The sequence below is a fragment of the Elephas maximus genome, chromosome 1, assembly GCF_024166365.1.
Source record: "Elephas maximus indicus isolate mEleMax1 chromosome 1, mEleMax1 primary haplotype, whole genome shotgun sequence".
NCBI lineage: Eukaryota > Metazoa > Chordata > Mammalia > Proboscidea > Elephantidae > Elephas > Elephas maximus.
In genome coordinates, this window is record NC_064819.1 from 217467331 (window position 1) to 217493940 (window position 26610).

Consider the following 26610-nt stretch of genomic DNA (forward strand, 5'->3'; position numbering starts at 1 on the left):
CGGGCGGGCCTCGGGGGAGTTTCTGTGGCCAGCCGGAGCTAGGGGCCGGCTCGGGGAAGGGGCTCGCCGACAGCCGCGGCCCGGCCTTGCCCATGGCGGGCGGGGGAGGCCGGGACCTGGGCCGGGGGGCGGCTGCCGACGCGGTGCCCGAGACCCGCGAGCACCTCTTCAAGGTGCTGGTCATCGGCGAGCTCGGCGTGGGCAAGACCAGCATCATCAAGCGCTACGTCCACCAGCTCTTCTCCCAGCACTACCGGGCCACCATCGGGGTGGACTTCGCTCTCAAGGTCCTCAACTGGGACAGCAAGACGCTGGTGCGGCTGCAGCTGTGGGACATCGCGGGTAAGGGAGCGGCCGCGCCAGGAAGGGCCTTCGCGAAGATTCCGTCCGTCGGGAGCAGGGAAACTTGCTCATTTCCTCTCTTTTTTTCTTTCTCCTCTGCCTGATCTTGCCAGTGTGCGTTTAGGAGAAGAAAGAGGCTAAGCCAAATAAAAAAATGCGACAATGGTTAGGTGGACTCTGGTGGGATCAGGACAATGGAACGAGCAGTAGTAGTTGAGAAATTTAAAAGCAGGATAAAATAAATAAATGAATAAATAAATAACCCTGATTAGATGCCTCTGCTAAGTCAGCGGGAAGCCCTCAATTTTAAAAGATGTAAAGACGTCCTCTACTCCAGGATTGTCTCAGGTGACAGAAGGTGGGGAAGCCGTAGAGGCTTTTTCAGAAGTTTTAACTCTGAGTATTGACAAGCCTGTAATACACCAGGAAAGGAATGGCTGCTTTGGGAGAGGCCACCTCCTCAAGTTCAGCTTTAACATTTCACAGATGAGAACTGAAGTTCAGAGTGAGTGAATAACTTACCCAAAGTTACACTCCTAGTTAGTGACAAGCGCTACAGGAGAAACCAGGTTTCAGAACATTTCCATCGTGCGTAGGACACTTTTCTGGGAGTGAAACTCTCCGTTCCTCAAACATCCTGTCCTTATTCAACCGTTAGGTCACCTAGATGAAGATTTGGGGGAAAAGCCGATACTACTATCACGGTTCCTAAACCAATGCCCCTTACCCCTTCAGAGACGTTGTTTCGTTAGCATTTGCTTTCAGTTGTCATTTTGGAGCAAGAGAGTCTTTCTTTTTGAGGGAGTACACATTCCCCTCCCTCTAATTTATGAAAAACTGAGCTCTGGCTGGTGTGGTGAGTGAGACGACTGCCGATGCGTGACCCTGAATGGAGAAAACGTGGTATTATACTTGTGGCCATTTAAAAAGATATTAATTATGGAACTTTGGGGAAATTTTAAATAAGGAAATGGTAGCCAAAACTACGCTGTTCGGTCATGATTGGTGTTAAGAATTAAGCTCAGTTAAGAATTAAGGAAATGGTAGCCAAAACTACGCTGTTGGGTCATGATTGGTGTTAAGAATTAAGCTCAGCCTGCAATAGAGCGTGTGAATGGGAGCATGCTTAAGGTTGGAGGACACCTTTGAACTGGCCTTTCACACATCATAAACTGAGGCCCATGGAGGGCGTGATTACCTAGCTGGCACCAGAGTGGGGGTACACAGGTCTAGTTTAGTGTTCTTTCCTTTTAAAGCCTATTACTTTGAAGAAAGGATTGTAGAATTAAAACCCATATATTCATTTATTTAAGAACAAACTTCACTGCTCAAATTAAAAAAAAAAAAAAGCATATCAATCCCTCAGAGAAAGGTACTTAATCAGCTTTGGGCTCAGCATCTTTTTTTTGTTTTTTTGGTTACAGAAAACCAAAAGTTCGTTTGAAGCCAGAGGCTTCTTTCAAAACACTTCCTGCGATTGCACAGAACATTTAATAAACAGTATTAAATAACTGCCTTGCTTCTTGATTCTAAAGGTTGCGTAAACATGTGACAGTCATTCTCCAGAAATCCTCAGAGTAGCTATGGATTTCCATGAAAATGACTTTAAACCTTTGACTAGGATGGTGGTTGACACTGCTTTATTCTGTATGTGAAAGAGTATGATATATAGCTACTAAATTAGCACTGGGTCCCACTGCAATAAATGAGTACGAACACCTAGATTTTTATGCCATAGTTCCGTTTTTAGGCTTCATAGTCAAATGCTTTTGTTTGAAGATTTGGGAAAACAAAAAGATGACTAAGAGTTTTCTTTGTAGGTATCTAATCTCCTTTTTTCATTCTTCTTGAACATACTTATGTAGCCAGGAAGGGGGCATATCCAGTCTTTCTCAGACCCTGGTACACAGTTGCCTAGGTGACATAGCCTTGCTCTTTTGCCTAAAGCCAAATCTTGAGTTTTGCCAGGAAGGAAGGCAAAATTTGAATATCTCCAAAAAGAATTCCTGGATGTTAGATACTGTTGTTTGGTTCTGGGTACCATTAAGCAAGTATACATAGCAATTAACTAGATTAGAGGTAAGATTATGAGGCATTTATAATTTATTAGGTTCACCTTACAAGGTTTTCAGCTAAAAAAAAAAAAAAAAGAAGTCTTAATATATAAATTAATCAAGAGGCAAAAATAACTTAATTTTAACCAAAGTTAGGGTACCTAAGTCATTAACCATGTTCAGTTCGAATAGTTTAGCTGCTGCTGAAACCTAGTTCGTGCCATTTGAATTAAGTAGTAATGATAGGTCCTATGAGTTGGAATCGACTCTACAGCAATGGGTTTTTTTTTTTTTTTTTTTGATGTAGTGAAGGAAATCTGAAGGCAACTCCAAAAATTTCCCCCATGACTAAACGTACTTGCCTTATGTAGTAAGAAAATTGGGCTTTATTTAATTTTCAGAGAATAGAAGTATTCCTTGACTGCAAAACAGTCGGTGGAGTCAGCCACTTAATATGACTGATTTAAGGTGTTTGTTAGTATTAATTAGGTTTTGTTTTAGAGGTGGGTAAAACGATAAAGAAATTATGTAGAGTCTCTATTCTTGAACACTTTGACAAGTGTGACAGGCAAGAGTTATTTAATATTGGAAGTTAAGCTCAACTGTTCAAATTAAGAACCATAGTGACTCATGTACAGACCTTACAAATGCTTTCTATTGCATCAGAGGACTGTAGCTTTAAAATACAGATGCAGTTTAGTGTTAGGCAATTGCTGTCTCTTAATCCAAACCCATCATGATAAACGGGAAAAGATTGAAGTTGCCAATGATTTCCTTTTACTTGGATCCACAGTCAACACCCACGGAAGCAGCAGTCAAGAAATCAAATAACAGATTGTATTGGGCAAATCTGCTGCAAAAGACCTCTTTAAAGCGTTAAGCAAAGATGTCACCTTGAGGACTAAAGTATGCCCAACCCAAGCCGTTATATTTTCAGTCGCCTCATATGCATGTGAAAGCTGGACAATGAATAAGGAAGACCAAAGAATTAATGCATTTAAATTATGGTGTTGGTGCAGAATATTGAATATACCATGGACAGCCAGAAGAAGGAACAAATCTGTCTCTGAAGGAATACGGCCAGAATGCTCCTTAGAAACTAGAGGATGGTGAGACTTTGTCTCATGTACTTTAGACATGTTATCAGGAGGGACCAGTCCCTGGAGAAGGACATCATGCTTAGTAAAGTAGAGGGTCAGTGAAAAAGAGGAAGATCGTAGGCAAGATGGATTAACAGTGGCTGTATTTTTTTTTTTGTAACAATGAGCTCAAGCATAACAATTGTGAGGATGGCACAGGACTAGATGATATCTTGTTGTTGTACATAGGCCGCTGTGACCTGGAACCGACTGGGTATTATCTTACAACAATAGTTCATACCTATGGAACCCTGGTGGTGCAGGGGTTAAGCACTCGACTGCTAACCCAAAGGTCTGCGGTTGTAACCCACCAGCCACTCCATAGGAGAAAGATGTGGCAGTCTACTCCCATATGTAAAGATTACAGCTTTGGAAACCCTATGGGGCATTTCTACTCTGCCCATAAGGTCACTATGAGTTGGAATCAACTTGACAGCAACAGGTGTAATTATAAATAAGGAACCCTGGTGGTGTAGTGGTTAAGTGCTCGCTGAAACTGAAAGGTCAGCAATCTGCTTCTGTAAAGATTGTAACCTTGGAAACCCTATGGGGCAGTCCAACTTTGTCCTATACGGTCACTGTGAGTCATAATAGATTGATTGGCAGCGGGTTGGGATTTTTTTTTTTCTGTCCGTACCTATAAGACCACTGCTCAAAACAAAAATAAAATATATTAAAATATCAAAGTCTTCAGTATAATTTTAAAGAGAACTTAATAAATGCCTACTGAATTTAGATATAGTACGAGCTACTTGTTTATGGGGCTGTAATGTCTCTGATCTTCCTTTCAGTGCTTTTGTAGATGGAGAAGTAATATTTTGCTTACTACTTATTGTAAGCCTATTACCATGTGTAGAATAATCCACGTAGATTGAGTGGCTGGTCTAGGCTAAATCTTTAAAAAAAAAAAAGTCCATTTAGATCTAGTACACTTGAATCTTCATGTATTTATTGACTTTATTTCCTTTGTAGCATTGAAATTTCTTTATAGAACATATGAGTGAGTGTCATGGATTGAATTGTGTCCCCCAAAAATATGTATCAACTTGGTTAGGCCGTGATTCCCAGTATTGTGTGATTGTCCACCATTTTGTCATTTGATGAGATTTTCCTATGTGTTGTAAATCCTATCACTAGTATGTTAATAGTATGGATTATCTGCTGTTGTATTGATGAGATCTACAAGATTAGATAGTGTCTTAAGCCAATCTCTTTTGAGATATAAAAGAAGCAAGGGGAAAGGCAGGGGGACCTCATACCACCGAGAAAGCAGTGCTGGGAGCAGAGCATGCCCTTTGGACCTGCGCTTCCTGCACTGAGATGCTCCCAGACCAAGGGGAGACTGATGACAAAGACCTTCCTCTAGAGCCGACAGAGAGGGAAAGCCTTCCCCTGGAGCCAGAGCCCTGAATTCAGACTTCTAGCCTACTGGACTGTGAGAGAATAAACTTCTCTTTGTTAAGGCCATCCGCTTGTGGTATTTCTATTACAGCAGCAGTAGATGACTGAGACAGTGCAAAACACTATTATTGCCTTTGGGCTGTTGAAAGACAAATAGAGGACAATCTTCTCTGAAGTTCATGTACCTGGGACTTTGCCAAACATAAAATGCATGTTTGGAAGACATTACAAATTATATAAACACACTTAAATTCATTTTTCATTTCTTGATATTCATCCTAAATTAGAATGTGATCTTGATTTCTTTACTACGTCTTGCACATTGCCAATTATCATACCTGTTAGCCTCCTCTTGTCTTCTTTTCCAACTGTCCTTCATGAGCAAGAATCTGAAATGTCACCTCTGACACTTTCATGACCTTAGAAGTGTGTATCAGTCTGGGATTATTCATATTCAAGTTTCTTCTAATTATGAAGAAGAAGGACTCTGAGGAATTAGTTTGTGTATAATTAGTGGTAGTCTTTGTCTCTGAATACTGTATTTCCTAGTGCTTATTTTATTATAACTCATTTAGAAGATTTTGTCTCTATATTAAATATGGGTAAGCTGACTCTGATACAGTCTTGCCATCCCTCAGCTTTATTCAAGCTCAATTACTGTGCTGAGTTATAAGCACAGCTTACTATCCCATTTTGCATCTTTAAATCTTTCTTAATTCCCAAGTCTTGAAACACCTTTGGCTACCCTAGTCTGTTCTGTGTATTCACAATTGCCCAAGCAGGGTGGTCAGCATAATAGGATATTTGTATTACCACACATGGAAATTCCCTAATAGATATGCCTCTTATCTTTCCCTCTTGGATCTGTTACCATTCTTACTAAAGCCTTCATCAGCACACATAAGCTGAAAAGTGCTCGGGTTGGGGGAAGGACAAACTTGGGTTTGTTCCCAGCCAGTTGCTCAAATAATTCTCTTCTAACCGTTCTTCATTTTGCAGTATAGACTTAGAGATTCCCATAGTCTATAAATACGCAGAGGTGTAAGTAATAAGCAGACATAGCTAATTGGTGTCAATACCTGGAGACGTGTCGGTTCCAAGAAGTGCACTAGTGCCAGACCAGCAACACTAATCCTTTTCTAAATTCTGAAATGTTCTGCTTCTTCCTGAGTTAGCACATATAGCTCATACTTTACACCCATTTTAATAATCACATATCTTTATGTCATCAGTACAGAATTTCCAGCCATCATACCCTCATACTTACGAAACACAGTGTCTCCAAGATAAACACTTTCTTATTTTTTATGTATAGATGGTCCCCGAATTACAAGGGGGTTCCATTCTGATGACTGTTGTAAGTCGGTTTTGACATAAGTTGAATACCTCTTTCTTTTTTAGTTTTCATTATTATCACCTTTTATTATCAGTGTCTTTATAAATCTGATCATTATTTGTCAGCACCCGTGTTGCATGTAACAAAGAAGTCTGAGCCATAATGGCTATCCAGCCCATAAGTAGTTCAATTGTCATATGTCGTCAGAGGTGAACATTGCCGTACTTTCGATCTGTTACAACTTCCTACACCAACACCTACACAGACTTCATTGTCAGCCAGCCCATAGCATGCTATATGGCAGTGTTTTGATCAGTAAATCATAACATTGAACATCTGTGAGTGAGCATCTGAGAATGATAACATCAGCAAATTACGTGTTACAACAATGTACGTAGCACCTATTACTAACAATAAGGTGAACACACAGAAAAAGGACGGTGGTAAGTGTGGATCGTTGTAACTCATATATGTTGTGTGTTGGGGACTACCTGTATTTTCAAAGCCTGTTTCTTAAGTGTTGACTTTTCTTCAGGTAACAATGGTATTTTATTAGAGTATGTTGGAGAGCACACCCTGGAAAAGCAGGGCAATAACTATAGACATTTGCTTTGTCTACCATGTTACCTCACCGACTAAGCCTGTAAAAAAAAAAAAAAAAAAGCCTGTAAGCCATGCCTTATTCTAGATACGAAGTGTTATTTTCAAATATAATTTTAGGAGAAATTGTATTCAGCACATGCCTGTTATCCTGACCTGGTTTTCTTAAGCCTAGGATATGGAATTTTCAATGATTCATATTCCAAGGCACTTACCAAAATAGATTGAGAGGCTAGAGAAACTTGTGGCCTGAGGTAATGGTGAGCACTGCTCTTCCAAAGAAGAAAAGAATGAAGGCCTTAGATTTATAGCCTGGAATAAAACCAAAAAACCAAACTTGTTGCCATCAAGTTGATTCCGACTCATAGCGACCCTATAGGACAGAGTAGAACTGCCCCATAGAGTTTCCAAGGAGTGCCTGGCGGATTTGAACTGCCGACCTTTAGGTTAGCAGCCATAGCGCTTAACCACTACGCCACCAGGGTTTCCAGCCTGGAATAGCTTATCCTTAAATATAGCAAGAATTTCATACTTAATCAACCCTTAAGGAAGAGACAATAGGCTAAGTCAACAAGTTTTAAGTGAAATTGTACTACTGCTATAGAAATCTTCTCTTGAATGGTTAAAAAAGTATAAAAATATAAATGTGGGAGACTTTTGGAGGGTAAGACAAAAGATCAAGGAAAAGGTCTTTGGAATTTTATTCAATTTTATTTGGAGAGAAACTTTTTACACTTCTCATACATGTTATTTCTTCAGTCTTTTGAGAGAGGCAGAACACGTAAAAATAAATTGATAGCAGGGGTTTAGTTTAAGGATCTGTGTTGGTCTTTCTGTCAGATGACCTTTACATTCTCATCTTCCCCATCATTTCCACTCACTCCTCTCCAGATATTTTCCTTATGCATTCTCTGCGGTGGTTTTCTGTCGCTTCTTGAAATTAAAATATATCTCCGTTGAGTTTCTGAGTGCGCTTTATGGAATCACTCGGGGAGCTTAAAATGCAGATACCCTAACATCAACTCTGTAATAGATTCGGCTTCGTCTGACACATGACCCTACAAATCATGGTTTAACAAAACGGAAGCTGATTCTTTCACATGGAAGTCTGTAGATGGGCAGTCCAGGGCTGGTGGGCAGCACCAGTAAGTCTTCAGGGACTAAGGATGACAGTTCTCTACTCAGCTGTTCCCAGGCCTTATTCTTTGTCCTTGCCATCCAATCAGATGGACATGCCTAACTGCGAGGTGAGTCAGAATCGACTCGATGGCAGTGGGTTAGCTTCAAGGAAAGCTAACAAGTTAGTCGTTTTGTTTTTGTTTTTCATTTAAGCCCGGGGCATTGCTTCCACAATTAAAGTCTTGTGAAGGGATTTGTGGTAGCAGATAGCAATCTGTCATACTTAACAAATCAGAATTCCAAGAGGTAGAGCTTGGAAATCTTCAACATAATGAGCACCGTGGGTGATTACGATTCATATTAAAGTTGAGAACCATTGTTCTGTTGGCTTTGCTGCACCCTGCCAACAGACTCACTTTCTCACTGCACTCTAGAAGGTCTCCACCTAAACTGGACAAACGCCTCTTACCCTGCCTTCCTTGACCCTTAAGTTCCTCTTTCCCAGTTTCACATCATTTACAGAAGTGGCATCACCTCATTATCCACGTGACTCTCTCGAGAGCTTCCTTTTGAGGTAGTGTTTGGAAACAAGACCGGAAAAACCAAACCCATTGCCGTTGAGTTGATTCTGACTCAGAGTGATGCTATAGGCAGAGTAGAGCTGCCCCGTAAGGATCTGGATTCACACTGCTGACCTTTTGGTTAGCAGCCAAGCTCTTAACCACCGTACCACCAGGGCTCCATAGAATCAAGTCAGAGGCAGTATATTTCTTGTTCTTGTTGAATAAATTGATTAAGAAAGGGAAAAGCTCAATATTTTCAACTTTTAAAACTGTGGGGACATTGGACCCAAATCAGTAAGATCATCTGATTTAACTTCCCACTTTAAGCTGATTAAAGCCTTCTGTTCTTTTTACAGTCACCGCCCAAACCCATTGCTGTGCAGTCAGTTCCCTGTCATAGCAACCATACAGGACAAAGTAGAACTGCCCCATAAGGGTTTCTAATCTTTACGGAAGTAGATTGCCACGTCTTTCTCCTGTGGAGTGACTGGTGGATTCGAACCACTGACCTTGCGGTTAGCAGCTAAGCGCTTAACTGCTGCTCCACTAGGGCTCCTTACAGTCACCACAGAAGATATAAATAGTTGAATAAGACAGGTTTTCAGCAGTGACCTAAATCCTCAGAAGCCTGGTTGTCTCAAATTAAAAAAAAAAAATCCAGAGTCTGAATTGCCAAGTGTCTGGGAGTATTTAATTTTGAGAACTACTTAGTGATACTGCTGTTCTCAAAAGCAGTTTATTTTTCTTTTACTTTAGTTACTTTCCTATTTTTTTCCTCTCAGTTTTGTTACTCTTTTGCTTGGTAAGTAGGTGTATATAATCTCTGTCTCAAGAGGCAGTGGTATGAGCAAAAAGGAAACTTTATATATGATTTAAACAGAAACTTTGAATATTTCTTCCCCTATATAAAAAAAAAAATATTTTTTATTTTTTTATAATACTTATTTTTCCAGGTTGAAGTACATTTCCAAATATAAGCATGTAATTGTTGTTGGGTACCATCAGCTCTGACTCATAGCAACCCTATGCACAATAGAACAAAATGCTGCCCGGTCCTGCACCATCCTCACAATCTTTGCCATGTTGGAGCCCATTGTTGCAGCCATTGTGTTAATCCATCTCATTGGGGGTCCTCTTTTTCACTTTACCAAGCCTGATGTCCTTCTCCAGGGACTGGTCCCTCCTGATACCAAGTCCAAAGTATACGAGACAAAGTCTCGCCATCCTCACTTCAAGGAGCATTCTGGCTGTACTTTTCCAAGACGGACTAGTTCATTCTTCTGGCAGTCCATGGCATATTCGTATTATGCTCCATTACCATAATTTAAAGGCATCAATTCTCTTGGCCTTCCTTATTCCTCTCCAGCTTTCACATGCATATGAGGTGATTGAAAATCCCATGGCTTAGGTCAGAAGCACCTTAGATCTCAAAGTGACACCTTTTTTAACACTTTAAAGAAGTCTTTTGCAGCCGATTTGCCTAATGCAGTGCATTGTTTGATTTCCTGACTACTGCTTCCATGGGTGTTGATTATGGATCCAAGTAAAATGAAATCCTTGACAACTTCAATCTTTTATCCATTTATCATTGGTCCAATTGTGAGGATTTTTTTTTTCTTTATGTTGAAGCATAATCCATACTGAAGGCTGTAGTCTCTGATCCTCAACACTAAGTGCTTCAAGTCCTCTTCACTTTAAGCAAGCAAGGTTGTGTCATCTGCATAACGCAGGTTGTTAATGAGTCTTCCTCCTATACTGATGCCCCATTCTTCTTCATGTAGATCAGCTTCTTGGATTATTTGCTCAGCATACAGATTGAATAAGCATGGTGAAAGGACACAACCCTGACACACACCTTTTCTGATTCTAAACCACTCAGTATCCCCTTGTTCTGTTCTAGGGACTGCCTCTTGGTCTATGTACAAGTTGTACATCAGCACAATTAAGTGTTCCGGAATTCCCATTCTTCACAATGTTATCCATAATTCGTTATGATCCACACATTTGAATGCCTTTGCATAGTCAATAAAACACAGGTAAACATCTTTCTGGTATTCTCTGCTTTCAGCGAAGATCTGTCTGACATCAGCAATGATATCGCTTATTCCGTGTCCTCCCCTGAATCCAGCTTGAATTTCTGGCAGTTCCCTGTTGCAACCATTTTTGAGTTATCTTCAGCAAAATTTTACTTGCATGTGATGTTAATGATATTGTTAAATGATTTCAGCATTGCATTGGATCACCTTTCTTTGGAATGGACACGTATGTGGATCTCTTCCATTTGGTTGGCCAGGTAGCTGTCTTCCAGATTTCCATATGGATGAGTGAGCGCTCTCAATGTTGCATCCATTTATTAAAACATCTCCACTGGTATTCTGTCAATTCCAGGAGCCCTCATTTTTGCCAATGCCTTCAATGCAGCTTGAATTTCTTCTTTTGGTACCATCCGTTCTCCAATCACCAGTAATTATCAATTCATCTTGATCACATAAATATAAGCATAGAATCCTAGAATTGAGAACTTTTGGCCATTAACCCTCTCTTACAAATACTTAACATTTATTGAAAGATGTTTTCTAGTTACTGTAATTCACTTAGCTTTCATTCTCATTTATACTTCCAATAATCTGGAGAAACGAATTATTTCCACATGACACATAAGTAATCTGAGTCTCAGAAAGCTTAAGAGATGTGCCCAAGGTCTATACACCTCTAACTTGCAAAGTTAGGGCAGGGACCCAGATCTTTCTGACTCCAAAGACATAGCTGTTATATTATACTCTCTTCCTCTCATTGTAGTTATGATAAAAAACAAAATATGGGCAAACGAATGAAATTACATAATCACATGACTCCTTTTACCCTCTCCGAGTAGTGCAGTATTCAGCTATGAAAATCAGTGCTATGAATTCCAAACTCAGATGGTGCCAGTTTGATGCCATATCTTTTAAACTTGTTCGTTGGGGGATAATACAGCTCTTCTTTTTTGGTGGAAAGTTGTGCAAGCCAATGGAGTAAAATGGTCAGTGAGCATAGTAGTACAGTCTTGGTGTTAATCACATCCCTTTATTGGTTAGCATCGTGAAAGTTCTTTAGTGTTGGAAATTATTTTACTTCTGACAGTGCCTGTAATTTTAGCATGTTAAATACTAAAGTATAATGCTGGGGTAAGTTTATAATGGCTTAATACAGTATAGTATAATGACTCATGAACTTAGAAACAAAAAAACCTGTTGCCATCGAGTCAATGCCGACCCATAGCAACCTTGTAGGACAGAGTTTCCAAGGCTGTAAATCTTTACGGAAGCAAACTGCCACATCTTTCTCGTGCAGGGTGGCTGGTGAGTTTGAACCACCAATCGTTTGGTTACCAGCCAAGCACCTTCAGCTGAACGCTTTCACCACGGCGCCAACAAGGCTCCTATTATTGCCTTAAAAAAAAAAAAAAAAAATAGCAAACTAAAAATAAATTCTTATTGTTTAGGTAATTATCTAAGTGCCACTGACTTTTTAGACTTTTCTCATTGGAGTCACCTGAGGACCCAGGCCAACAGAGACTCTCATCTCATGATGCTGTCGTCTCAAAATTAGAGTTCAAAGTTGCTGCAGCAGGCCAGGAGCACTGATAGCTGAGTGATTCTGCTTGGTAGTGACACTTGCATTCACATTTCTTTGGCCAAGATTCATCTTATGGCTACTCCTTACTTCAAGAGGGCAGATCCTCTATGTACTGAGAAGTGTGATCCTCTATATACTGAGAAGTGGAAGAGAACCGAACATTCATGAACATTAGTAATGTTTTCCACTGGAGTGAATTGCTTTAGGTAGTAATAAGAGAAGACTAAAATTACCCAGGGAGGAATCACAACAAAGATAGGAGTCTCAACACTTAGAATATCTAGGTATGTGGAGAAAGGACCTTGAAGTTAACCTTTGAAGAGTTAAATCTAGGTATAGTCCGTTAGGTTTTCAGAGAGCACTCCTTTTATGTTAAAATTATTCTAAATGATTCATTTATCTTTCCCCACTCCCTAATTAAACTTAACTGTGTTTTAGAAATTTGTTTTTTTACTTAAAACGAAAAGAGGTAGTTTGGTATATCGCTGAAGCACTAATGGATTACTTCAGAGTTCTTGAAAATAGATTATGAACTTGGCAAAATAGGAAGTGTATTTTACTATTCTTTTAGAATGTAAGCTATTTACCTAAATACTTAGTCTTAGCCCTTTGATGCTGGATCACTTACATCTGATCCTCCTTGCTGTGATTGTAAAGAATTTTTTAGAAACTCAGTATGATGTTAAAGTTAAAACACAGGATCCTAAAAATCTCAAAATGTGAGAGCTGGGAGGGACTTAGATGATCTCTAAGGCCAATTGGCTTAAGCAGACAAGGCAGTTTGAACCCACCCACAGGCACCTTGGAGACAGGCCTGGTGATCTGCTTCTGAAAGTTACAGCCTTGAAAACTGAAAGGAACATGGTTCTACTCTGCTTACATGCAGTTGCCATGAATCTGAATTGACTCAATGGCAACTAACACCAGCAGTAATAATAATACTAAAGCTAACATTAATTTAAGGAAACCCTGGTGGCGTAGTGGGAAGTGCTATAGCTGCTAACCCAAGGGTCGGCACTTCAAATCCACCAGCTGCTCCTCGGAAACTCTGTGGGGCAGTTCTACTCTGTCCTGTAGGGTCGCTATGAGTCGGAATCGACTTGACGGCACTGGGTTTCTGGGTTAACATTAATTTAGTGGTTGCTTGGGCCTGGTGACATAGTGGTTAAGAGCTACAGCTGCTTACCAAAAGGTCGGCAGTTCTAATCCACCTGGTGCTCCTTGGAAACCATATGGGACTGTTCTACTCTGTCCTATAGGGTCGCTATGAATTAATTTGACAACAGATTTGATTTTGGCTTTTTTTATGGGCCTGGAATTTTGTACTTTTTAAAAAGTGAAGTGTAACTTGCATGCACAGAGTTTACATGTGTACCTTCATGAATTTTTATATACCACTTCCAGTTTAAGATATGCAATATTTCTAGCCCCCAGAATAGAAATCATTTTTTTTTTTTTTTTATGAAGCACCTGATAATAAGTATGTTAGGCTTTGTAGGCTATACTGTCTCTGTCTCAACTATTCAACTCTGCCTTTGTAAAACAACATATAGACAATATGTAAACGAGTGAAGGTGACTCTGTTCCAATAAAACTTTATGTAGCTGGATTTGGTCATGGGCCATAGGTTGCTAAATTCTGCCCTAGAATGTTTCTGGGCAGGCATTTTATATTAACTCTCCCCGTGACTTTATTGAGGTATAGTTGGCATACAATAAACTATATAATTTGATGTTTTGACGTATGTATATACTTGTGAAACATCACTGTAATCAAGATTATAAACATTTCTCTCACTCTTAAAAGTTTTTCCTCTTGCCTTTTTGTAATCCATTGCCCTTCCTTTCCTACTTACTGTATCACTATAGTTTCCATTTTCTAGAATTTGATATAAATGGTTTTAAATTTAAATATTATTTTTTTCTCTTTCCTCTTCCTCTCTCCCTGCCTTTCCCTTACCTCCTTACCTTCCTCTCCCTCTTCCTTACCCCACCTTCCATCTCTCTCTTTACTTCCTTCTATTTCTTCCCTTCCCGCCTTCTCGTCTGGCTTTTTTCACTCAGCATAATGGTTTTCTGATTGATCCATGCTGTTGCTTGTATCTATAATTTTTCTTTAGTTGTTGAATAGTATCTCACCGTACAGATATAGCATAGTTTATCCATTAATCTGTTGATCAGCATTTGGCTTGCTTCCAGTATTTGACAATTAAAAATACAGCCACTCTGAACATTCCTGTGTATGCTTTTGTGTGGACGTATGCTTTGATTTTGTTTGTGTAAGTACCTAGGATTGGGACAGATGAGTTGTATGGTAGATGTATCTTTAATTTTTTAAGAAACTAGCAAATTGTTTTCCATAGTGGTTTACCATTTTACATTCTCATCATCAGTGCCTGAGAGTTCCAGTTGCTCCACATCCTTGCCAACACTTTGTATACTCAGACTTTTAAATTTTAGCCATTTTAGTGGGTGTGAAGTAGCATCTCACTGTGGGTTAAAACTGCATTTCCCCAATAATAAATAATGCTGAGCATCTTTTTCCGTGTGAATTTGTCATATATGTTCTTTGGTGAAGTGTCTGTTCCAGGCTTTTGTCTACTTTCTTATTGGTTTATTTTCTTATTATAGAGTTATGAGAATTCATTGTATAGTCTGCATACAAATCCTTTATCATATGTATGATTGCAGTATTTTCTTCTAGTCTGTGCCTTTTCATTTGCTCAACAGTATAATTGACATTATTTTGACTTGCCGTATACATATAGTGTGGTTGTTAAAAAGCACACTTCTGCTGTCAAGACAGTGAGGGAGTTTTGAATCTTAGCTGTGAGACCTACAGAAAACCAATTGATATTTCTAAGCCCCAGGGTCCTCCTCTAAAACTCTTTGTCATATACATTTCTGGTTCTTTTATGCTTTACCAGAAAATTTTCATGATTAAAAATTTGAATGTGATTTAGTATTATTGATAAAAAGAAATATTTTTAGGGATTTACAGATGATTCTGCCTTGGAAGAAGTATAGCCAGAATGCTCCTTAGAAGCAAGGATGGTGAGACTTCGTCTCATATTTTGAACATGTTATCAGGTGAGACCAGTCCCTGGAGAAGGACATCATGCTTGGTAAAGTGGTGAGTCAGCAAAAAAGAGCAAGATCCTGAAGGAAATGGATTGACACAGTGGCTGCAACAATGGGCTCAAACATAACAATTGTGAGGATGGCGCAGGACCAGGCATTGTTTAGTACTGTTGTACATAGGGTTGCTATGAGTCGGAACTGACTCAACAGCGCCTAACGATGACAACAACAGATTATTCATAAAGGAATATTCACTAAAGCTTAATAGCTCTTTATAACTTTCAGATTTATATGCTACTTTTTTACTCGTTTGGTGTCCCACCTTTTCTAAATGAGAGGGATGGTCCAAAGGCATACTTTTTCATAGCTATATAACAACCTTATAACCTAGGCTACCTTAATGAGGCTAGTTTTTCTTGGTGCCATTGTCATTTCCTATTTAATGGTTAAAATTCATCAAAATTAAGCGGTTGGTAGTACGTGCTCTCTAGTGAAACTGAACGGGAACCACTTTAATGCATCTACATGATCTTTTTGCAGAATAGGGTATTGAGCATGCCCTGTGTGATTAAATGTCTATTTATGGAAAAATGGCATAATGCTAACTTTTTGTAAATGTAAGCATTGTGACCAAATGAACTAAACAGTTAATTAAGCAGATTTATATTACAAAAAAAAAGTGAACATGACAATGGAGTTTCCCCCACTGTCATGTTCATTTTTTTTTTTTTTTTGTAATTTCATATATGAAATTTTGGAGTTTCGTGTATGACCATCTGTTATAATAAAATTCAGACTTTTGGACTATCACTGTAGAACTTTAGATAAACCCATATGAGGAGGTATCACAAAGCAGTTCAATTTTAAAGTCATCCATTTAAGCTGACTATTATATTTTACTTCCATCATCCCATCAAACAATATTTAAAATTGTATAATGGCATAGTAGAAGTTTGGAGGAGAAAGCATTTTATATTTTTGGGTAGCTTTGGATTTGTTACTATCAACAAAATATAGATAAAACTTGTTTCTCGTCATGTATTTTAATAGAAAAGTGTTGTAGCATAGCATCTTTATTATAGGTCACATAGCTGTAAATCTTAGGTTTGCATTAATCACTAGTCATTTTTCCTTAGCATTCTAGTTAGTAATTTGACAACCTGAAGGTATGAGCTTCAGAAGTTAAGGCTACTACAAGATAGTTCAGAATGCCTGGTACCATACTTCATAGACCTCGTGAGAGTCAGAAGACCTGGATTCTAGTCCTATCTTCTTTAGTCAGTATAACTGAATTCCTGGCCAGGCATCTCTTTGCCTGTTTTTATCTGCCAGGTGAAGATAAGCGTGCTTTATACATCAAAGATTAGTATGATACAAGATAGTAGGAGAATGCATTGCAAAGTCTGATATAATCTATTAATCAGACTTTTTTTTTAACCAACGCATTCAACATAAGTTAAATTATTTAAAAAGTACAATGCTATTTGAAGAACTCTGCAATTGACCTTTCTTATAATAATATAACCAACTGTACTGCTTTTGTTCTAAAATAGTAGGTTTGCGTGCATCTGCCTTCTCAAAGGAGAGCGGGCTTGCGTATTGAGTCAAAGTGGACATAGGCTAAAGATGTGAAGGAAAGATGCATTGAGAACACGAGCTACTTTATCTCATGAGCAGCTCTAATCTTTCTGACTAGCGTTTTACCCACTACATTTATCTTCTTCCTGCAAGCTTCATTTTCTTCTATTCTTGTCCTTTTCCCTCCACTCCCAGCTTCCTTATTTCCTTTACTACTTCTCTTCTCTTAGAACAAGGTAAGAGGAGGATAAAATGACTGACTTTGTTGTATTGATATTTCTGGAGAATGGGCTGTACATGCACAGAACATAAAACTAGACAATTGTGTACTCAGTATGACCAGCCACTTCTGCTTTTTGGGTCATGGATGTGTGTGAATGTTCTTAATCCCACCCATTTATATTGCTGTAGAATGGAAGAGATTTGTTTATAGCATTATTCCTAAGGTCAAAGAGGTTGTATTTAAGTATAAACTCTGTCTGAATTATGATTTCTTTCATCTCTTATTATTTCTAGGACAGGAGCGGTTTGGCAACATGACTCGAGTATATTATAAAGAAGCTCTTGGTGCTTTCATAGTCTTTGATATATCAAGAAGTTCCACATTTGAGGCAGTCTTAAAATGGAAAAATGATCTAGACAGTAAGGTCCATCTCCCAAATGGCAGCCCTATTCCTGCTGTCCTCCTAGCTAACAAATGTGACCAGAAAAAGGAGAGTGGCCAGAGTCCTCCCCAGATGGACCAGTTCTGCAAAGAACATGGCTTCAGTGGATGGTTTGAAACCTCTGCAAAGGTAAGATCTACTTTGCTTTATGAATCTACTGTGCTGTTTAGATTGTAAATTTGAGCTCTAATTATAAAGTGTTTTGATGGATTTATTCGAGTGGTTTGTGGAAGCCTAGAAAAAGCGAAACCTAGCATGGATATGTTAGTGCTTCTTTGAGTCTGCAGCAGTAGTGCTTTCAAATTTTAACAAGATCCCCATCCCCAAGTGATTCTTATATCTTGTTAAAATGTGGATTCTGATTCAGTATATCTGGGGTGGAAATGCAAATTCTACATCAGGGGTTCAAACTGGAATGAACCGGTTCAAAGCTTTGCTTTCAAAATTGGCCAATGGGGAGGTCAATAGAAGGGCAGATCTTTTATTAAAATATAAATGGGCTACTTTTTTACAGCAGAAAAAAAAAGGACATTTTTTGTGAGTTTGAACCTTTTAATGTGAACCGTATGCTACTGGAGTTGACAAGGGTGAGACGTGTTGTGAAGCACGAACATTTTTTATTTTTCCAGAGTCTAAAAGAGGCAGGAGGGGTGTCTCTGGTGAAGATGTAGGTCCCCTGTAGGACTAATGAAGGCAATGAAAAGGTCAGAGAGAAGATTTATTCAAATGATGTGTGAAGAGCTTTGGATTAACTTAGCCTGAAGGAATCCGAACAAGGGGAGAGCTTTAGTATTGTGATGTGCCTCTTCATGAGTGAGAGTGAGACTTTGCTGAGTTTGTTTTCTTTCTCCGTCCTTTATGGAAGCTGGATAAAATGCCTTTGGAAGGAAAAAAATGATTTTTCCAGCGTGGCCTGGAAACAGGACACTTAGGTTGGTTATCAAAAATCTTAACAGTCTAGCTGTATAAAAAACGGTGGTGACAATTACAAGTACAAAATATTGAGGGAGACATTTGTTTTTGTGCTTCAGAAGTTTCACTAACAGGATCAAATAACATTCAGATGTATATAAGTATGATTAAATGTTTGACAAATTCCATGATGGCAAACAACATTAAGCCATAAATTTGGTGTAATCTTAATTCAGTTCCAGCTTTTAATATGCTCTCTGTGCATTTATTTATAAACATATTCATATGTTGTTGTTAGTTGCCATTGAGTCAAATTCCAACTCAGAGTGACCCAACAGGACAGAGCAGAACTGCCCCACAGGATTTCCAAGGCTGTCAATCTTCACGGAAGCAGACTGCCAGATCTCTCTCCCTCAGAGCGGCCAGTGGGTTTGAACCTCAGATCTTTCAGTTAGCAGCCAAGTGCTTAACCACTAGGCCACCAGGGCTCCCTCACATACACATACACGTATGCATATGTGTACATACATACAAACCCATTTGCTGCCGAGTTGATCCTAAGTCATGGGATGCCGTGTGTGCCGGGTAGAGCTGCACTCCATCCGGTTTTCATGGATGGGACCTTTCTAAAGCAGATCACCAGGACTTTCTTCTGAGGCACCTCAGGGTGGGTTTGAACAGCGAACCTTTCACTTCCCACAAAATACCTACCTCATTCTGCAGACTTACTACCAGGTTACTTTTAACTTTTACCAGAAAAACCCTTAAAGTGAAAAAACTCAGTGCCATTGAGGATCAGAATAGTGAAAGCAAAGGTATGAGGGAGTATACAAAAACAGCTCCAAAAATAATGAGAACAGTGATGATGTCATTGGAATAAGAGTATCTGCTGGAGACAGAGGTGTCTGCTCATAAGCTAAAGGCCATTCATTTAAATAAATACATTCTAGCATTTTAAAAATTAGTATTACATAAAGGCTTGAAAGAAGGGACTCAAAAAGATACGTGTATACCAACGTTCACTGCAGCATTTTTCGCAGTAGCCAAAAGGTGAAAACAACGCAAGTATTCATCAACAGATGAACAGATAAACAAAAGGTGGTATATACATACAATGGAATATTAGCCATAAAAAGGAATGAAGTTCTGATGCATGCTGCAACATGAATGAACCTTGAAATCGTTATGTTAAGTAAAATAAGTCATGCACAAAAGGATAAATTCCATGTGATCCCATTTACATGAAATACCTAGAATACGCAAATGCGTAGAGACAGAAGTTTATTAGTGATTGCCGGGGGTAAGGGTAAAGGGAATGGGGAGTTATCGTTTGGGAGGTACTGTGTTTCTGTTTGGGATGATGAAAGACTCTTGAAATGGATAGTGGTGATGGCAAAGCAACGTGGTAAATGTAATTAATGTTGCGGAGTTTTGTGATTAAGATGGTAAAAAAAAAAAGTTGTATTTTACCATAATAAAAATAGTTTCAGAATAAAAAATAGTTTCAGAGTGAAGAAATCATGGATGAACAGGCTTCTTATACAAGGACTTGTTCTGGACAGCCATGACCTCTGTCTGCTCTGTGTATCTCTCAGGTGATTTGCTTTTCTTACTGACTTTGTTGACAGGTTAATATTGGCACAATAAACCAAAAAAACCATAGCCATTGAGTCAATTCCAGCACATACCTACCGTATAGAACAGAGGTAGAACTGCCCTGTAGGGTTTCAAAGACTATAATCTTTATGGCCACCATGTCTGTCAGTTTGTCATAATACTGTGGTGGCTTACTTGTTGTTGTGATGCTGGAAGCAATGCCACCAGTATTTCAAGTACCAGCAGGGTTACCCATGGTGGACAGGTTTCAATGGAGCTTCCAGACTAAGACAGACTAGGAAGAAGGACCTGGCTATCTAATAGAAGTGGCTATAATGAAAATCTTGTGAATAGTAGTGGAACATTGTCTGATATAGTGCTGGAAGATGAGCCCCTTAGGTTGGAAGGCACTCAAAATATGGCAGAGGAAGAGCTTCCTTCTTCAAAGTAGAGTCAACCTCAATGACATGGATGGAGTCAAGCTTTCAGGACCTTCATTTGCTGATGTGGCATGACTCAAAATGAGAAGAAACAGCTGAAAACATCCATTAATAATCAGAACATGGCATGTATGAAGTATGAATCTAGGAAAAAATTGAAAGTTGTGAAAAATTAAATGGACCACATGAAGATCAATATCCTAAGCATTAGTGAGCTAAATTGGACTGATCCTGATCACTTTGAATCAGACAATCATATGTTCTACTATGCTGGCAGTAACAAAATGAAGAAAAATGGCAACTTACTCATTGTCGAAAATAACATTTCAAGATCTACCCTGAAGTACAACGCTGTCAGTCATAGAAAACAACATCCCATATGTGTACAAGGAAGACAATTAATATGTTAATCAAATTAGGCAATGACCACTAATGCCAAAGATGAAGAAATTGAAAATTTTTACCAACTCTGCAGTCTGAAATTGAACAAACATGCAAACAAGATGCGTTGATAATTACTGATAATTGAAATGTGAAAGTTGGAAACAAAGAAGAACCAGTAGATGGAAAATGTGGCCTTGGTGATAGAAACGATGCCAGAAATTGCGTGAGAGAATTTTGCAAGACCAACCACTTCTTCACTACAAATACCTTTTTCAGCAACATAAATGGTGACTATATAAGTGGACCTTGCTGGATGAAATATAAAGGAATCAAATTGACTACATCAGTGGAAAGAAACCATGGAGACACTCAGTCAGAACAAGGCCAGGGACCAACTGGGGAACAGTCAGTTGCTCAAGTGTGAGTTCAAGTTGAAGCTTAAGAAAATCACAAGAAGTCCAGGACAAAGTATGACCTTCAGTATATTATCCTATCTGAATTTAGAGACCATCTCAAGAGTAGATTTGATGCATTGAACAGTAATGACTGAAGACCAGGCGAGTTGTGTGATGACATTAAGGACGTTATACATGAAGAAATCAAAAGATCATTAAAAACACAGGAAAGAAAGAAAAGACCAGAATAGATGTCAGAAGAGACTCTGAAACTTGCTCTTCAACATAGAGTAGCTAAAGCAAAAGGAAGAAATGATGAAGTGAAAGAACTGAAGATTTCAAAGGGCAGCTGGAGAAGACAAACTAAAATATTATAATGAAATATGGAAAGACCTGGAATTTGAGTTCTTGCCTACCAGTTCCATGGGCATTGATTGTGGATCCAAGTAAAATGAAATCCTTGACAACTTCAGTCTTTTCTCCATTTATCATCATGTTGCTAATCCGTCCAGTTGTGAGGATTTTTGTTTTCTTTATGTTGAGGTGTAATCCATAATGAAGGCTGTAGTCTTTGATCTTCATCAGTAAGTGTTTCAAGTCCTCTTCACTTTCAGCAAGCAAGGCTGTGTCATCTGCATAACACAGGATGTTAGTGACTCTTCCTCCAATCCTGATGTCCCATTCTTCTTCATATAGTTCAGCTTCTCAGTTTATTTGCTGAGCATACAGATTGAATAAGTACGGCGAAAAGATACAACCCCAGCACACATCTTTCCTGACTTTAAACCACACAGTGTCCCATTGTTCTATTCGAACAGCTGCCTCTTGATCTAGGTACAGGTTCCTCATGAGCACAATTACATGTTCTGAAATTCCCATTCTTCACAATGCTATCTACAATTTGGTATGATCCATGCAGTCGAATGCCTTTGCATAGTCAATAAGGCACAGGTAAACATCTTTCTGGTATTCTCTGCTTTTAGCCAGGATTCATCTGACATCAGCAATGATATCCCTTGTTCAACATCCTCTTCTGAACCTGGCTTGAGTTTCTGGTAGTTTCTTCTCAATGTACTGCAACTGCTTTTCAGTGATGTTCAGCAAAATTTTACTTGCCTGTGATATTAATGATAGTGTTCGATAATTTCCGTATTTGGTTGGATTACCTTTCTTTGGAATAGGCATAAATATGGATCTCTTCTCGTCGGTTAGCCAGGTAGATGTCTTCCAAATTTCTTGGCATAGATGAGTGAGTACTTCTGCAGTGCATCTGTTTGTTGAAACGTCTCAGTTGGTATTCCATCAGTTCCTGGAATCTTGTTTTTCCATCATGCCTTCAGTGCAGTTTGGATGTCTTACTTTGATACCGTTGGTTCTTGATCATATACCATCTCCTGAAATGATTCAATATCAATCAATTCTTTTTGGTACAGTGGCTCTGTTTATTCCTTACATTTTGTTTTGATATTTTCTGTGTCATTCAGTATTATGCCTATAGAATCCGTCACTATTGCAACTCGAGGCTTGAATTTTTGTTTCAGTTCTCTCACCTTGAGAAATGCCAAGCATATTCTTCCTTTTTGGTTTTCTAACTCCGGGTCTTTGCACATATCATTATAATACTTTGTCCTCTTAAGCTGCCCTTTGAAATCTTCTTTGCAGCTCTTTTACGTCATCATTTCTTCCTTTCACTTTAGCAACTTGACATTCTAGAGCAGCTTTCAGAGTCTCTTCTGACATTCATTTTGGTCTTTTCTTCCTTGTCTGTCTTTTTTAATGGCCTCTTACTTTCTTCATGTGTGATGTCCTTGATGTCATTCCACAACTCTTCTGGTCTTCAGTCATTAGCGTTCAGTGTGTCAAATCTATTCTTGAGATGGTCTCTAATTCAGGTAGGATATACTCAAGGTCATACTTAGGCTCTCCTGGACTTGTTCTAATTTTTTTAAGCTTCAGGTTGAGCTTGCACATCAGCAATTGATGGTCTGTTCTGCAGTTGGCCCCTGGTCTTGTTCTGACTGATGATATTGAGCTTTTCCATTGTCTCTTTCCACAGATATAGTCGATTTCATTCCTGTGTATTCCATCCGGCGATGTCCATGTGTATAGTCACCATTTTTGTTGTTGAAAAAGTATTTGCAATGAAGACGTGGTTGGTCGTACAAAATTCTATTATGTGATCTCCTCCATTGTTTCTATCTCCAAGGCCACATTTTCCAACTCCTTCTTCATTTCCAACTTTCACATTCCAATCACCAGTAATTATTGGTGCATCCTGATTGCATGCTCGTTCAGTTTCAGACTACAGAAGTTGATAAAAAATCTTCAGTTTCTTCATCTTTGGCTTTAGTGGTTGGTTGGTAAATTTGAATAATAATCGTATTAACTGGACTTCCTTGTAGGCGGATGGATATTATCCTATCACTGACAGCATTGTACTTCAGGGTAGACCTTGAAATGTTCTTTTTGACAATGACTGGAACACTATTCCTCTTCAATTTGTCATTCCCGCCATAGTAGGCCATATGATGTCCAATTCAAAATGGCCAATACCAGTCCATCTCAGCTCACTAATGCCTAGGATATTGATGTTTATTTGTTCCATTTCATTTTTGACAATTTCTAATTTTCCTAGGTTCATAATTCATACATTCCACATTCCAGTTATTATTGGATGTCTACAGCTGTTTCTTCTCATTTTGAGTTATGCCACATCATCAGATGAAGGTCCCAAAAGCTTGACTCCGTCCATGTCATTAAGGTCAACTCTACTTTGACAGGTAGCTCTTCCTCAGTGGTATTTTGAGTGCCTTTCAACCTGAAGGGCTCATCTTCCGGCACTATATCAGACAGTGTTCTTCTGCTGTTCATAAAGTTTTCACTGGCTAAGTTCTTTCAGAAGTAGACCACCAGGTTCTTCTGCCTAGTCTGTCCTACTCTGGAAGCTCAGCTGAAACCTGTCCACCCTGGATGACCCTGCTGGTATTTGAGTACCTGTGGCATAGCTTCCGTCATCACAGCAACACTCAAGCCCCCGCGGTATGACAAACTGACAGATGCATGCATGTATTGGTACAATATTATTATTAAATTTCTTGATTCTGATAACTGAAATTTGGCTATCTAAGATGTTAATGTTAGGGAAAAATGCGTAAAAGTTACACAGGATTGTATTTTCTTTTTTACTATTTCCAGAACAATTTCGTAAACCTGAAATGATTTAAAAATGAAGACTTTAAGTTTATTTTAAATAACCACAGCTTTTGCTGTGTTACTTATTGTGTATTTAGAGTCAACTTATAAATCAATCACACAAATGTTGTTATAGCATGATTTCTAAGGTTATTCTTAATGGACATAATACCCATTGTGTTGTTCCTGGTTAATTTATAATAATTTGTGTTCAGAGATGGAAGAATAACATGATGCATTTATTGTATTTTAATGTGGTTTAGCCCTTTAGCTACTTTTTACTTCTTCACCATGTATTCTGAATGCTTCAGTTAGGTATTCAAGGGCAGGAATTTTTCAGTCTGGTTGCTTTCATTTATGGGAGCAGTATCCAGAGCAGGGTGGAGGTTCGTTTTCAACCATCTAGACAGCTCATTAAATCTTGGTGGCAAAAGTTTAAATAAGAACATCAAAAAGAGTGATCTTTGTAAAGAGAAGAGTGTTCCATTGGACTCTTAGGAACCGGACAGTTTAATAGTGGAGAAGAAGATGGTACCTGGAATACTTAGTGTATGTCATTGCCCTCTCTGATAAATTCTCCTAGTTCCCACTTATGCTATTAATGCTTTCTTCTAGGAATTAATTCTGATCCTGTTACTCATTCCTGCATTACAGGATAACATAAACATAGATGAAGCAGCCCGATTCCTGGTAGAGAATATTCTTGCGAACCACCAAAACTTTCCTAATGAAGAAAATGATGCGGACAAAATTAAACTGGATCAGGACACCTTGACAGCAGAGAGGAAATCCCAGTGTTGCTAACATGGCTCCTGCTCCTGTCATGCCAAATGCAGCCTGACTGGATTCTGAACGAATTCCTGAGGATGGATTACGGATGACATGCTGCATTGTGAATCTTCATACAGATAAGGCTTTAAAATGACAGCACCCTGGAAGCCTGTGCTCATTTGAACATGGGACCTTCAGTGAAGTATTCCTCCTAGTGGCTCCACAACTGAACAGATGAACACTTGGGCTTTGGTTGTTGTTGCCATTGCATTGAGGATAATGTTTACATTATTTTTAACATCTTTTTAAATGACAGTTCCTCTGGATTTAGTTAGACTTCCAAGTTGTAGCCTTTAGTGTAAGCACTGGCGGTGGTAATAAAACTTTCCTTGCTGTCTTCTGATAATTTTGTGAGTTTGTATTACTATCTCCACATTCCACCCTTACTCTCAGTGGAGTGACCCGAGCTTTCTTAAGACTCTGTTAGCCACTGAAGGCTTGATGTTCCTGTTTAGCAGTTTCTTTTTTTTCCATTCAAAACTTTGATGCTTCATGTAAAATTGTTATCCTTAAGTAGTATAATTTAACTAGTCCTAACTAGTTATGGATATCTATGTTATAACTCGGGAACAATACAGATTAACATTTTTCTTCTCTCTCACTAGTCCCATCTCTCTCCTTCCTATGTGTTTATGCCATGATGGATACTACTGTCACAATTATCTGTTACTAGAGCTGTTTTTTTTTTTAATCTGTAATAGCGCTCAAGGAGAGAATTTATTTCAAAGCATATACTATTAAATTTGAGATTCTGTAGTATGAAATCTAAAAGAAGCTAGCTCATATATGGTTTTTTGTAAGGTTTTAGACATTTAACATACAATAACTGAGGAACTTAAAGCAGATTCATGATATTTGTATAACCATTTGACTTAGGCTGGGTTCTCTAGAGAAGCAAAATCAGTGAAGTGTATCTATATATGTAGAGAGAGAGGGAGGGAGAGAGATTTATCTCAAGGAAAATACATAGTTGTGGATGGAGGCTGGCAAGTCCCAAGTCCATGGGTCAGGCGTCAGGCTGGAGGCTTCTCCTGACTTATATAGCTCTGGAGGCTGACGATCCAAGATTGGCACTTAAGACGGCAGGCTACTAGCTCACAGGCTGTGAAGTCCGACGAATCCCAAGATCAGCAGGCAATACAGCAGGCTGCTGGCTCAAGTTCCAAGAACCGAAGGTCAGATGATGATGAACCGGATGCAGTATCCAGAGCAAGTCAGTGAGCTTTGTCGGAATGCTCATATGTATATTGGATACACGCCACACCCCTGAGGAAACTCCCCTTACAGATCTGATGTGATCACATCAGATCACATCATGTAGTCATCATTACATAACTGCCAAATTATATTAAATAACTGCCAAAC

The 26610-nt window shown here is 38.9% G+C and overlaps 1 protein-coding gene across 1 annotated transcript; it reads left to right on the forward strand.

Annotated features, from left to right (window-relative positions):
• Positions 1-25581, forward strand: RAB32 (RAB32, member RAS oncogene family). The gene is made up of 3 exons (XM_049903105.1): positions 1-342; positions 17347-17624; positions 25069-25581. Exons 1-3 carry the CDS (start codon positions 93-95, stop codon positions 25216-25218), a joined length of 678 nt encoding a protein of 225 aa, XP_049759062.1. The 5' UTR covers positions 1-92; the 3' UTR covers positions 25219-25581.
• Positions 25582-26610: the final 1029 nt, after the last annotated feature.